Source organism: Triplophysa rosa, unplaced genomic scaffold (assembly GCF_024868665.1).
Source record: "Triplophysa rosa unplaced genomic scaffold, Trosa_1v2 scaffold306_ERROPOS78734, whole genome shotgun sequence".
In the NCBI taxonomy this organism is placed as follows: Eukaryota; Metazoa; Chordata; class Actinopteri; order Cypriniformes; family Nemacheilidae; genus Triplophysa; species Triplophysa rosa.
This window is the reverse complement of record NW_026634328.1, coordinates 24,249-39,685: the sequence shown is the minus strand read 5'-3', so window position 1 is coordinate 39,685 and position 15,437 is coordinate 24,249. Positions and strand designations below refer to the sequence as shown.

The window sequence follows — 15,437 nt, the reverse complement described above, 5'->3', positions numbered from 1 at the left end:
TATCAACAAACTCTCTGTTTAGTCTGTATTTGGAAGGTTACAACTTTGTTGTTTCAGAGTTGCAAACGGAAAGACAGCGCAAATTAAAGATATTGAAATTTAAAGTTTATTTGGTTATTTTAGTTTTAAAAAAACATAAGTATTTATAAGGGAAAATAATGATTGAATTACTTTCCTAGAAGGTAAATCTGACTGAGGTGCCCGTGAGCAAGGCACCAACCCCCACTTGCTCCCCGGGCGCTGCAGTAATAGCTGCCCACTGCTCCGGGTGTACATGTGTTCACGACTCACTGGATGGGTTAAATGCAGAGGTCACATATCGGGTATGGGTCACCATATCTGACAAATAGGTCACTTTCACTTCCCTTTCACTATCATGTGGCAAACTGAGCCACAGGAGCAATTTGTTATAAGAAGCCATATTTTTAAAACCATATGGCATAGATGTGTTCTGATAGTTTAGATTCATAGGAAACATCCAGAAATTAGAGGAAATACTTTTATTGCACTTATGCCTCATTTTGTGTCATCTTGAGGACCACATAAGTAAGAAATGGCTCATCTTACCCCACTCTCCCCCTATAGAAATATAAAAACTTAATAAAAGTGCTTACAAGTTTTACAACATCACAGCTTGAGGCAAATATCTGTTCCAGCGTCTGTACTTCTGAGCATTTTTAATGGATGCTCTGATACCATTTTTACGAGTACAGATATATTTTCTGGTACCGTGGGAATATTTTTCAGATAAAAGTATGATTTAATTATCAATATAATCAATAAGTGTTTTCTTTCATTAAATCATTAAGCTGTGTGCTTTTGTCATGTGCTTTCTATTTTACTCAGTGGAAAGTTACTGTGGCAGACGAGGTGAGACAGGATAAGTGGGGGTTGGAACCATAAATTATCTAAATCAACACACACACACACACAAAGAGTCACACATAAAAGCAATGTTATGAATCAATCCACTGCATATGTTTTAAGTATAATCATGAGTTGTGATGTGTTTTAATGAATCATAGGATTAAGAAACAACGCTACATAATTAAAAGCATTAGATGATTGAGTGTTTTCTTTTTACTAAAAGAATGTTAAGAATGTTGGTATGTTGTCCGGCCACAGGAAACTGTCTCTAGGAGACCACTCCCCAAAAGAAACTGTCCCTAGAGAACATTCCTCAAAACTAGCGACTGACCACAGGATGTATGTTTTGAGAGGATGTTATTTTGCAGGAACTAAGAAAAAGGACAGAGTCGGATGGCCTGGTTCACGGTGATTGGTGGAAAGGGAGCAGCACTCCTTAAAAGGCAGAGGAGGAGTCAGAAGATGCGAGCGACGTCACATACTGAATAAATATGGGTGTTTTTGAATAATTTGTGTTGTTGGCTTGTGGTGGAGTGAGGAGATCGTCTGACAACCCAAAGCTTTGTTACTGTTTACATCTGATAATAAACTTCTAATCGATTTTGGAGAACGTCTCTGTACAAATTTTCGAACATGCAGGACTGCCTTAAAAGTCCAACAATTGGTGACCCGTGACGTGATTTGTCAAGAGACGAGGGCACATTTGCCATTTTCGTTGGGAAAAACGGAACGAATTCAGGTTCAACACATAGGTCGCGACCGTGAAAGATAAAAAAAGGTAAGCAGAAGCCTGTTTAATCAAAATTCTGCTATTGAACATACCTAAATTGTTGTGTTGAATTTGATGAACATTCCGCATGAGTAAAAGTAAAGTATAAGAGAAGTTTTGAGAAATCAGATTTAAAAAGAAAATACTGTAAGACGTTGCGTCAATAAGAAAATTGAGACGTTGCGTAACCATAAATTCTGTTGGGTTAGAGTCCCTTGGTTGAAGAAACCATAAATTCTGTGGGTTAGAGGCCCTTGGTTGAAGAAACCATAAATTCTGTTGGGTTAGAGGCCCTTGGTTGAAGAAACCATAAATTCTGTTGGGTTGGAGTCCCTTGAGTCGGTATACTCATAAAGAACCAATGTGGGTTGGAGTCCCTTGAGTCGGTAAACTCATAAAGTACCAAAGTTTGGGTTGGAGTCCCTTGAGTCGGTAAACTCATAAAGTACCATTGAGATTGTGTGCGTTGTGGTAATCGCGTCTGGGACGAAAAAGGCCAGGGTAAAATAAATCCCTTTGAGTCGGCGAACTCATAAAGGAATATTCCAAAATTGTCTGTTATATGTTTGAATGTTGTGCAAAGTGATGTGAAAACTGATTTAACCGTGTGAAAATAGATACTGTATAATTTTTGCAAACTGTGAATAGAATTTGTGGTAAAATGGCTGAATTTCAGAAAGAAATTGATAGTGTTGGGTAGATTAGTGATGATTGTGATGAAAAGGAAAATAAGAGAATAAACTATAAAGTGATTGTGATGAAAAGGAGATAGAGAAAATAATAATAAAAGCAATAACTATTTAAAAGCTAAGGTTTGTTGTAATAAAAAGTAATGGCAGCCATAAATGCTCCAAAAGGCAGAGAGAGAGACAAATGGAGGGTGTGTGTGCAGAACCACCTCCTTATGTGACCTCTAAGGTCAAATTACCCTAACTCACAGGAGTTGTAAAAGTTTCTGGAGTTAAGAGATGAAAGACAGATGGGGCCATGTACGACCAAAGAGCAGACAGTAAGGATAGCATAGGAAATAAAAGTAAAAGCAAACGTTATTAAGGGCAGAGTTAAATAGGAAAATTAAGGAGATAGAAAAGTTTGTGGATAAGACATAAATAATTAAGAAAAAGCAGACCACTAGCAGGCAGAGAGACAGAGGGAGGAAGGGAAAAAGAGCCATCATTTGATGAAGGAAGGAAGGTGTCACAGGAAATAGATCATTTTAAACCACGGACTGAGAAACCTTTATTTTGAAATAAAGATACAGTTTCCAAGAGACCCTATGTGTTCTGGGCCACATCAGACCTTGAGAGGCTAATGGTCACTCTTCCCCTGACATGCACAAAGCGGCTGGGAATTGGATTAAGGTGGTATTAGCAAAACAAGGGCAAACTTTCACATCAGAAATTGACAGAGATGTGGACTCTCATTACATGAGTGGGATTATTTTGATGCACGTGACGCAAGCACTGCATGCTGAATTTCAAGCCATAGAGGACCCTAAGGACACAAAAAGAAAAAAAGGGGAACAGCTTTGAGAAAGAGAAAACCCAAAGACACACGCCCAGAGACATTAAAACAGAGACTTAAACTCCATGGCACATCTGAGTGAAGTTCTTGGCACCATGTGATTCAAGGCTCAATAAGAAAATGGATGGGAACAATGAGATATTGGACAGCCTGAACAGAAAAGACTGCCCCCACCAGTCCATGAAACAGCAGCCTGAGGGTGAAAGGGAAAGGTGATAGTAGACTTTTGAGGTCCAGGTCAAAGCCCAATAAAACCATTACAGAAAAAAAAAAACAAGGATATGTGGAAAGCCCAGTGTAAATATATAAAAAAAATAAACGAGATGTGACCAACCTTTCCTTATATCAAATCAGACTCGTATTAATCTGTTAGAAAGAGATGCATTGTGTAAATTGGGTCTTCAAATTTGGCGTTCTACATAAGTATATATAGACATAGACATGAAAGAAACTCAACTGATGATCACTGTGCCAAAAGCAAGCGTGTAAAGGATAGGACAGATAGAGAAAGATGTAAGACAAGCAGTTGATAAATGGGCTAAATTCATTGAAACTCAGATTTCTATAGCACAGTTACCGAAATCGGAATTCCACTGTACAATGATAGATGACCCCGTGAGAAATTCAAATCATAATAGGTAAACAAGGAACAGCTATAAAATAACTGAGAATGAATTATAAACAAATGGTTCAGCGTAGCAAATTCTGTACTAGAAATACTGTATATCCTTATATGTAGGGAAAAATTGGGAAACAACAGATCTAGAACTGATGATGAAAAAAAAAAAAAAATTGCACAAAACCAACCATAGTGAAAGACATGTTGTCATTTTAGGCCTACAGGATTCAGTAGGCACTATATCCCTATGTATGTTTCACTGACTACACCACTCAGGCAGTTGATAAAGAGCATGGCATGAAAAATCTGAAAGCAGAACTTCAGTGGACACAAGAGGCTGAACGGACGTTCATTGACCTCAAGACACAGCTAGCTCATGCTGTACACCTGAACTGTGCCAACTATGAGTTACCTTTCTTCCTGGATGCCTCAGAATCTGGCTCCAGCGCACATGGTGTCCTGTTTCAGAAAGACCAAGGCAGGAGAAAAGTGTTGATGTATGCGAGTGTGTTGTTAGACTGTGTAGAACAAAGACAACCACTTTGCTCTCGATTTGCAGCTGGTTTAGCCAAAGTTGTGCACAAAACATCACACATTGTAATGGGCCACCCATTGACAATACTCACCACACACTCTATCATGTCATTCGTAAATTCAGCATCATTCACGTTTTCACCACTGAGACAGAGAAGAATAGCTAAGATTTTGACCAGTCCCAATCTCACATACACACATGAGGGCATTAATATGGCTGATCTGATGGGAGATGGACAGCCGCATGATTGTGCGCCCATCACCGAGAGAGCATCCAAAGTAAGAGAAGATCTGTCTGCGATGCCATTAACAACCCCACCATCAGTTATGACATTGTTCACAGATGGTTGTTGTTTCAGAGCAGAGGATGGGAGCCTGAAGGCAGCCTATGCAGTAGTTGAACAGGTGGGAAGCTCATTAGTGACAAGAGATGCAGGGAAGTTAGAAGGAAAACAGTCAGCACAGAGAGCAGAGATGATAGCAGTGACAAGAGCCCTGTACTACGCTGGTGAGACCCGTGTGAACATATATTCCGATTCAGCATATGTTGTAACAGCTGTCCACGTGGAATTGCCCTTATGGCAGAGATGTGGGTTCACTACATCAACAGGTCGACCAATTACACATGCATGTGAAGCCAGGGACCTTTTAGAGGCCCTGATGATACCCACAGAAGTGGCAGTAATAAAGTGTCCAGGTCACTCCAAAAGTGACTGTCCTATCGCTGATGGAAACAATGCAGCTGATCTAGCTGCCAAAACTGCAGCTGGATATGTTGCAACTCAGCAGATGGTGAGATCAGAAAGAGCCTGTAGTGATCTTTTGCCTAGTTTCACTCGAGAATATTTGGTCAAAGAACAACAGAAATCTGCCCCAGAAGAACAATCAGTCTGGTTGCAGCATGGAGGTATATGCTCGCCAGATGGTCTATGGCAAGCGACAGACGGACGTCCGGCATTGCCTGTCTCTCTGACCGGTTCAATGTTAACACAAGCCCATGGGGTGAGCCATGTCAATGACAAACAAATGATGCGGGCCCTTGAACATTGGTGGCATCCATTTTTGCAGTCCATCGTGTCAGGTCATGTGACGAGTTGTTGTATTTGCCAGGAACACAATGTGAAACCTAGCATCAAACCCAAACGGGGGTGTTTCCCTTTGACATCTGGTCCTGGGGAGGAAATTGTCATTGATTTCACAGACATGATCACTAAAGTGCATGGCAAACGCTATGTTTTGGTGATTGTTGATTATTTCACTGGTTGGCCAGAAGCATATCCTGTCGGACGAGAGGACAGTACGGCTGTGATCAAGTGTTTAATCAATCAATATATACCACACTATGGTTTTCCATGTCGTATCAAATCCGATAACGGTAGCCATTTTAAAAATGAACATCTAAAAGTGGTTGAACAGGCTCTAGGCCTCACACATGCGTATGGTGCCGTTTACCATGCGGCCAGCCAAGGTAAGGTTGAACGCCTTAACCTGACGATTAAACTAAAATTGGCTAAAATCTGTGCACAGACTAAATTGAACTGGCTGTCAGCTTTACCCATTGCTCTCATGTCTATTCGTTCTTCTGTCAACAGGATCTCAGGCTTTACACCTTTTGAATTGCTTACAAGTCGTCAATTTCCAGGCCCAACCACGGCGTTAAGAGAGGACAGCGTGCAACCTTTGTCACATACTGTGTATTTTGATAAACTAACAGCTCTGATTCGAACCTTTTCCCATCAGGTAACCCCTGTTCCAGCTGAACCACTCACCCCAGCCACAGCTGACTGGGTCAGGATCAGGATCTTCCGCAGAAAGTGGAGTGAACCACGGTGGTCTAAACCCCATCGAGTAACAGCTCGCACCTCACATTGTGTGCAACTCCAAGGCAAAGGAGACACTTGGTTCCATTTAACATCCTGTGTAGCTTGTGACCCACCTTCTAGGTCTCTTGCTGACACTGGTTTGGACCTGAGGACTCAGGTCCAAGAGAGGGAGGATACAAAGAGTGACGGTAAAACAGACACTGAAATTGCCACTGGACAACACCAACAGCTCCAAATTATACAAAAAACAGGCGATATTTTCACAAGCCCACACACAGAACCATTAGCTCATTGTGTAAGTGCTGATTGTGCATACGGGGCAGGTATTGCAAAGCAGTTTAAGGAAAGATTTGGAGTGGAGAAAGTAAGGTGTCAACATAAAAAACCGGGTGAGTGTGCAGTAACCCAGGAAAGAGACAGGACTGTGTTTCACCTAATAACCAAAGAACAATGCACTGATTTACCAACATATGATTGTTTCACAGAAAGCCTAAAACACATGAGAGATTGGTGTGTGGCTAATAGAGTAAGAAGTATCTCAGTACCCCGGCTGGGGTGTGGTCTAGATAAACTAGACTTCAAGAAAGTGCAAAAGATTCTGAGTGAAGTGTTCACGGACGTGGACATACAAATAACCATTTATTCCTTATAATCAAGTTCTCATTATTGTGTGATTTTGAGTGTTTTTCAAGATTTTTCAATTTTCAGGGTTAAAAGTGTATTTTGAAGAGTGTTTTCTTACAGGTTTTAAGGTTTAAGGTTTTAAAGAAGTGTTGATTTTGTAAAGATAACAAGAACATTACTAGAGAGGGTGAATATAACAGCAACAAGATGAAGCTGTGGGAAAATTGGAAATTGTTATGTGTATTAGGAATAATTGCAGGCATCATTGTAGGGATAATATTTGGAATACAAAACAGTCAAGAAGGCAATAGTACCACACCGAGTAATAGACACAGGAGGTCAACAACATCAACAGATAAATGCTTACAAAAATATGGAGGAATTGAATTAGAATATCAAAAGGGGTCAACCACCTCATTCCAATTTGACTTATGTAAGGTTATAAATTGCGGTAGCAAAGAAGCCACTTGGAGACCATATGAAGTATATGTGTGCTTTGATGTGTTGGTCAGCTTCTATTGTGGAAAACAGGATGCTTCCAGGGCAGTGCAGTGTTCCAATTGGAACGACGTGGTAGCTACAAGTGAACAGTGGGATCCATATCCATATACTAAAGATGGTGTACACATGAAAAAGTGGTAAAACTTCAAAGGGATTACTCAAGGGGACAGAATCCAATAACTCTATCCATTGGACCTACCGATTCCGTGAGGGACCAGGGAGACCTTGCGACGGCAGTGTATGTAGTTTTAGGAGTGGACGTGACTGGAAGAGATCCATTAGGGCTCATTAAGATTAATATTAAGGACAAGGTCCAGCAACCCAACACCAGTACAACGACATCTAAACCATTACCAGTAATAAACCTAAAAAGTGAAATAGTAGAAATTGACTATACCAAATTGAAACCAGAAGACATAATAGAAAAAGCCACAGGGTATGGGGAAAACAATTTATGGCTGGAATGGATAATTACCACAGCCAGAGAACAAGGATTAGATGATTGTGTAGGGTGTGCTAACGCAAGACCAAAACTACACATAGAACCAGCTCCCTTGCATCCAAACGATACCTGGGGCTACGGGTGTATGCTAGCCTTGACACGTCAAGCATCACCACCAAATTGTACCACGTTGGCAGCAATATTTCCACCCATCTCAAATCACTCTAAAGCAGGACCATTCACACCACAGAAAGCAAACTACACGTGTTTTAACATTACACGTAACTCACCGACAAGTAACCTAGGGGAAATAAGTAGTGACTGGTGTAATCAGATAGTGATAGATAACGGGACACAAATAGGAACATGGGCTAGAACAGGATTGTATTACTATTGTGGAGATCGTAGACTGTTTACTAGAGTACCTGAGGGAGCAAGAGGAGTGTGTGCTATGGTAAGGTTAGGAGCCCCGATAACCCTGATAGGTGAAAGAACTGTGAAGGAGGAAAGCATGAGTTCAGCCACACTTGCCAGAAGACGCAGAAGACACATCCTCAGGAAGAGGGCAACAGGTTCAAGTGTAGATTTGTCATTAAACAGCCCCACATACATCGATGCAATAGGAGTTCCTAGGGGAGTACCAAATGAATACAAATTAGCAGATCAGATAACAGCAGGATTAGAGAACATACCGATAATATCTGCATTTTTCCCAGTCACTCCTAACAAAAATGTAGATAGAATCAACTATGTACATTATAACGTAATGAGATTAGCAAATATGACAAGAGATGCGATTGATGGTTTGGCAGAGCAACTAGCACCGACTTCCCTAATGGCAGTCCAAAATCGGATGGCCCTTGACATGCTGTTGGCAGAGAAGGGAGGAGTATGTTTTATGTTCGGAGATCTTTGTTGCACATATATTCCAAATAATACGGCCCCAGATGGATCGGTTACTAGAGCATTAGAGGGATTGAAGACATTGTCTGTAGAGATGAAGGAACATTCAGGTGTAGAGAACCCGATAGGAGATTGGCTAGATGCAACCTTGGGGAAATGGAAAGCAGTGGTGATGTCCATTGTAGTATCGATTGGAGTTTTCCTAGCCATATTAATTACCTGTGGATGTTGTTGTATTCCCTGTATTAGATCACTGTGCAATAGATTAATTGTTACAGCTATTGAAAAGAAAGAATCTCCACCCCATACAGTATGCCCTTGTTATCAGGAGATCTCATGGAACATGAAGAGGATGATGTGTGACCTCTCAAGAGGTCAAGAGAGGGAATTGTGGAAATATTATTCAGTTAGAAGTATGATTTAATTACCAATATAATCAATAAGTGTTTTCTTTCATTAAATCATTAAGCTGTGTGCTTTTAATGTGTTTGCTTGCTGTTTTATCTAGTGGAAAAATACAGAGATAAAATAGAGGGTTTGTGTGTACGTGCCGGATTCGTGAAACCACAAAAAAGAGGAACAAGCTTGCAGAAATAGAACAGCTCGTTTTGACAAATTTTAACTAACAACACACACACTCAAAGAGTCTCATAAGGAAGGGATGTTATGAATTAATCCAATGCATATGTTTTAAGTATAATCATGAGTTTTGATGTGTCTTATTGAATCATAGGATTAAGAAACAATGCTGCATAATTAAAAGCATTAGATGATTGAGTTTTTTACTGAAAGTATTTTTACATGTTGTTTTGCAATATGAAACTGTCTCTAGACGACACTTCCTCTTTATTAGCAACTGACCACACGTTGCAAAACATGTGTCGTGCAAAAGTGTTTTGCAGATATCGATGGTGCACGGTGATGGTGGAAAGGGAGCAGCANTAGGTTTAACATTAAGTGCTTAGCCACCTCATTTAGTACCAGTAGTATGTTGTTCAGAAAAGACTTGGGGGGGGAGTGGGGTAAGATGAGCCAGTGGGTAAGTTGATCCACCCACTGTATCTCAGCGACTGAACACTTTTTCTGTCATTTGACCATACATTTTGGAATCATCCATTATTTCGGTGAAAATGTGAAGCACATGGGAGAATCGGACATTATAAATTGACTTTAAAAGCTGTTTTTGGCTGGTCAAAATATATTTTTTTGCATATCAGCTGTGATCAAAGCAAATGTATCCATGTCTAAAAATATTTATGAGGCATGTTGGCGATTTACCAACATATAAAACCATGCAAATAATTTGGCAAATAGTAGCCTGAATTTCTAGCTATTTTTTCCCAAAGTGAGCCAAATGCTGTGGGTTAAATTGAGCCAGTGTCAATGCTTAAGTTAACTTCACTTTCTAATTTTTAAACCTGTATAATTTCTGTGAAATATCACATAACTTTTTACTTTATCATGTTTACTTTAGTATACTGAGTTTATGGACAGTGTACACCAAAGTACACTTAATTTTCTCTGATTACAATAAGAAAAGCATTTTACACCTGATTTTAGGTTTCTTTCCAACGTAAGTCACTTATGGCCTAACATGTTTGACATTAAAAAGCACTGCATAATGCCAATAATCTACAAAAAAAGACAGTGAAAGCAGAAATTAATTTCTTTTTAATCAACAAACTCTCTGTTTAGTCTGTATTTGGAAGGTTACAACTTTGGTGTTTCAGAGTTGCAAACGGAAAGACATCGCAAATTAAAGATATTGAAATTTAAAGTTTATTTGGTTATTTTAGTTTAAAAAAAAACATAAGTATTTGTAAGGGAAAATAATGATTGAATTACTTTCCTAGAAGGTAAATCTGACTGAGGTGCCCGTGAGCAAGGCACCTTACCCCCACTTGCTCCCCGGGCGCTGCAGTAATAGCTGCCCACTGTTCCGGGTGTACGTGTGTTCACGACTCATTGGATGGGTTAAATGCAGAGGTCACATATCGGGTATGGGTCACCATATCTGACAAATAGGTCACTTTCACTTCACTTTCACTATCATGTGGCAAACTGAGCCACAGAAGCAATTTGTTATAAGAAGCCATATTTTTAAAACCATATGGCATAGATGTGTTCTGATAATTTAGATTCATAGGAAACATCCTGAAATTAGAGGAAATACTTTTATTGCACTTATGCCTCATTTTGTTTCATCTTGAGGACCACATAAGTAAGAAATGGCTCATCTTACCCCACTCTCCCCCTATGGAAATATAAAAACTTAATAAAAGTGCTTACAAGTTTTATAACATCACAGCTTGAGGCAAATATCTGTTCCAGCGTCTGTACTTCTGAGCATTTTTAATGGATGCTCTGATACCATTTTTACGAGTGCCGATATATTTTCTGGTACTCTGATACCGACACCAATGCCTGTACCTGTATTATTATTTTTTTGGTGAGGTGGCAATTTTCCAAGCACAATACACTAAAACTAATAAAAATAGAATAGCTTCTTTATTATGAACAACTCAAACACATTATGAAAAAGATAATAAAAATGTAACCATTTACCTGGACTTTACTTCATTGTTGCCATTATGTACGAAATAAATCTTATTATTAAAACTATGTTAAATAGACTGAATGCATTTCTTGTGTGAAAAAGTTTTAGCAACTTGTTCCACAGTTTTTTCTTTGTCAAAAGTGCACCTGTTAGCAAAATAGACAAAACATAAAAAAATTTATTGCTTTAAGCTTTAAAATCACACCGTGACCTAAAGGTGATTCTTTGTCATGATGAGTGATAAGCAGCTGTCAAAGTTCAGTAGTGCTTTTGTTGAAATACTAATAGCGTTAGAGGAAAGGTCATTTCATTGTTGAACGTTGCATTGTGTCGCCTGCATTGCGTTTGATATTCTTACAGAATATATATCTCGTACGTGCGTAATTTTAACAAAATATAAAAAAACAATTGTAAGACAATCTTTTGTTGCCAAACAAAAAAATCCATTATTATCTTTGCCGTTTCCTGGTGGGTGTGCGTTACCGGAGTAACGGGGAGACGCATCCCACTCCCATTGGACGCCTGCGCTGTCAATCACATGCTCGCGCATGCTGCTATTCTCCAAAGACAAAGAGCGAAAGCGTAGAATGTCCAGATGACAGAGAAGTACGGAAATAGCGGAATCCCTTTTCCCCTTTTTGCGCAATTCTCTCTCACTCCGTCCATTCACGACTTTCTGTTATTGACCCCGTCAACTCTAGTAGGGACACATTCATCGGCCGGAGGTACATTATTATCTGACGTTAACGTAACGTATCAAGATCACACATGACTGCGTGTTGAATCAACGCAAAAAGAAGCAGTAAATTCCCAGAAAGTCAACTTTAAATCCACGTCATTGTGAGGGGTTTATTGCTTTGTTTTCCTGCTTTTGGACTTTTGGTCGTAGCGACCGCAGCGATGGACATTTGTGTGGTTTTGGGCTCGGTTGGTGCTGCTGCTCTTGGGGGTCTGGGCCCGGTTGCATAAAGCACCTTAAGTGTAATTTTCCCTTAAGTGTGTCCTTAAGTATACCTTAAGTTTTACTTAAGTTATTCTCCTATTGTCTTTGCTAAAGGAAAATCACCCCTTAAGTGTCATACTTAAGGGAAAAACTTAATGTGCTTTATGCAACCGGGCCCTGGTCCTTGCAGCATCTAAACTTGGTTTACTTTATCAGCTGTTTCATAAGGTATGTATGGAAACCATGTCATAAAATATCTTTTCACAACACTCTGCAGTAAATAGGTAGTTGACACATAACAAAGACACAGCAAGTTGAAATAACGTTATTTATACAAAACTACAAATATAAGGGAATGTAACTTTATATATTTGTAGTTTATGTAACAGAACGGAAAGTAAAAAAAACTTAAATCAAACGACATGTTGATATTAGACATATATCACGAAACTAGAACAGAATAACAAAATAAAAGTCAGATATTGAATGAATTGGTTAGTCAGCTGAGCGCGAGGCTCTCTCATATTCATGTGTGTGTGACAGGTGTGCACGCGCAGCTCATTCCATACTTTTCAATGCACCAAAAGCTGCATTACTGACAGCTTTTCTATCTTTGATCTCACACGCTTACTTGACAGAGAATTTACTGCGGTATGTAAACAGGTTTCTGTGCAGAATACCTGTTTTGGCAGATCACACCCTCAATCTGACAATGTGTCTAGTATTCTATTCTTTTAACGCTTTTTGAATGTTTTTCTCTTCCTGAACAGTACTTGCAGTGACAGAGACTGTTGCATCATAGACCAAAAAATGTTATTCTAACTATCAATGTCTGTGACACCCAGACAGAAAGTAAGAGTCCCCGGCATGGAGGAGAGAGCGTGGCGGAGGTCCTGCGGGCTCACGGGGTCAAATTCGTCTTTACGTTGGTGGGAGGACACATCTCATCCATCCTGGTGGCCTGTGAGAAACTGGGCATCCACATCGTCGTCACACGGCACGAGACCACAGCTGTGTTTGCAGCCGACGCCATGGCGAGACTTTCTGGTAAAAAAGAGCGTCCTTCAAGTTTATTTTATTTTGCACGATGATGTTAGATGGCAGAAGAAGGTGATAATCTAGTGTTTGGCCCCTGTAGGCACAGTTGGTGTGGCTGCAGTCACGGCAGGACCCGGACTGACCAACACTGTCACTGCGGTGAAGAACGCTCAGATGGCCGAATCTCACATAGCTGTGAGTTTTACCAAAGCATTCATAGAGGTTTCTGTATTTGTTGTCACACTTTAGGAACAATGAAATACAGTTTAGCAGCTCTTCTGGATGACAAGTGAACAATTATTATTAAAAAACACAATTATAAAGTTATAAGAAATAGAAATAAAATATATACAGTTAAATTTTCAGAGCAACCAAAGACCGATATATGGTACATGGACAAAGGCATAAGTACACACAAAAATATAAATCCTCAAAATGTGATTGCCTGTTCCACTATAGTTTTTATATCTTCATTTTTTTATTTAGATGGAACCTTGCTTCAGGAGACGGGCTGATGGCAGCTTGAATCTGACAGATTCAGTGGAAGCGACAAAGGTGAAGGAAGCCGACAAAGGAAAGCCGTACACAAGACCCCTTTCCCCGGAGGCAGTGCTGGACAAGGCCAAGAAAAGCTCAAGTCATCACCACAGAGATCTAACTATCAGAAAGCACCTGCTGGGTTTCTTTGAAATTCAGTTTGGTATATTTCATGGTCAAACATTCAGGTGGGTGGCTGAAAATGCCCTGGGGTATGCTGCTTACCTGATGGCAGCTGAAGAGCATCATCTCCAACCCCTCCAGCAACCAGCTCCACGTCATCACTGTCTGTGGTCCCTCCATCACCACTGACATCTCCTGTCACCAGCTCCACGTCATCACTGTCTGTGGTCCCTCCATCACCACTGACATCTCCTGTCACCAGCTCCACGTCTTCACTGTCTGTGGTCCCTCCATCACAAGTGACATCTCCTGTTTCTAGCTTACTGCACACTCAATATCAAAAGCCAGCACTCTATCTTGGTGCACATAGCTGTGTGTTTTACCAAAGCATTCATAGAGGTTTCTGTATTTGTTGTCACACTAACTCTAAATGTATATTTGTCATATTGAAAGACAAATACAAATTTAAACTAAATATTTACATTGTCCCATGTAGTCCCAGTGGACCAATTATCCGCAGAAACCGATCTTCCAACATCTGAAGAGAACCCTTCACGTGATGTAAGGGCCCAGTACATTTACATGTGTGTAAACAAAATCTGGGTTATGTTGGCTGTGCTTTCATATGAATATTTGTTTTCATTGCTGCTATCAAAAATTCCTAAATTATCTTTCATTTTAGGATTCTGTTGGACCTGAAAATATTGAGGGGTATGGAGCCGTGCAGGACCTGGCAGAGTTTTTGGTTAGCCTTAGAGAACACCGTCTGGCCTTGACTGGAGAGGAGTGCATCAAGATCATCACCCTATGGCAGGCATTAGGGGAGTCTGATAAGAGGAAGACCATTTACTCACCAAACCACCCTAAAACAGGGACGATTCAGGGCCACGAAGAAGATTGTGGCACCAGGTGTGGAGAGCACCAAAAGGTATGTTAAGTTTAGCAAATACAGGTTCTTGCTTGTCTAAAAAGTTTTGTTTAAAAATATATACAATATAACTAAAACTGGCTGAAATATCACCTCCAGCTTTGTTTATTTAGTAAGGGTTCTAGTAAAATTAGTAAAACCTGACGTCTTCATGACTAGCTTATCTTCCTGCAGCCTGTTAAGTGTAAAACATACATTTTTAGATGTGATTTATGTTTAATGTTGACCTTGTGTTGCGAAGTAATTTTACGTTGCTATGGACACAGTTCCAACCGTACATTGTTGGAAAAAACTCTGACAGGGGTCACTATTGTGAAAAAACCCTGACAGGCTGACTAACAACACTGTATGAAGCTGTAATAATGCCACAACACAGTAACCCAGTAGAAAACTAATTTATTGATATGATATTTCCACATCGACCTAGAAAACAAAGACAACATATCAATGCACAGATATTAAAAATGAACACCAAGACAACACAAACAAAAGCAAAACAGACAGAATAGAAAAGTGAAAATAAAACAACAAAATGAACAGAGTAAGGATCACACATCGAAAACAATCTTAAATTAATAATATGTATCTTGCTATAATTTATAGGTGTTTCGTTGGGGCTCATAGTCCTGCACGATGGCCTGACTGCAACCGAGTGGTGGAGGCCATCTTCACAAGGCTCTGTGCTCTCTACTCAAACGCGGTGCG

General features: G+C 39.9%; 1 protein-coding gene across 3 annotated transcripts; it reads left to right on the top strand.

Moving 5' to 3' along the window:
* The first annotated feature begins 11,757 nt into the window (after nucleotides 1–11,757).
* LOC130550414 (2-hydroxyacyl-CoA lyase 2-like) lies at nucleotides 11,758–15,437 on the top strand. 3 transcript variants are annotated; one of them, XM_057327872.1, is made up of 8 exons: nucleotides 11,758–12,118; nucleotides 12,288–12,334; nucleotides 12,952–13,153; nucleotides 13,245–13,339; nucleotides 13,631–13,869; nucleotides 14,301–14,365; nucleotides 14,487–14,732; nucleotides 15,336–15,437. In XM_057327872.1, the coding sequence occupies exons 1-6, from the start codon at nucleotides 12,064–12,066 to the stop codon at nucleotides 14,344–14,346; spliced, it is 684 nt and encodes a 227-aa protein (XP_057183855.1). In that variant the 5' UTR covers nucleotides 11,758–12,063; the 3' UTR covers nucleotides 14,347–14,365; nucleotides 14,487–14,732; nucleotides 15,336–15,437. The 3 variants fall into 3 exon arrangements, with proteins under 3 accessions (XP_057183855.1, XP_057183854.1, XP_057183853.1); XM_057327871.1 differs by having other exon boundaries at nucleotides 11,759–12,118; nucleotides 13,631–14,203; XM_057327870.1 differs by having other exon boundaries at nucleotides 11,759–12,118; nucleotides 13,631–14,365.

Coding starts and splice junctions, on each gene's coding strand:
- LOC130550414 (XM_057327871.1), top strand. CDS start 12,064: ATGGACATTTGTGTGGTTTTGGGCTCGGTTGGTGCTGCTGCTCTTGGG. Junction 12,119..12,287: donor TGCTGCTCTTGGGGGTCTGG/GCCCGGTTGCAT, acceptor ACCGGGCCCTGG/TCCTTGCAGCATCTAAACTT. Junction 13,154..13,244: donor CGCCATGGCGAGACTTTCTG/GTAAAAAAGAGC, acceptor TGGCCCCTGTAG/GCACAGTTGGTGTGGCTGCA.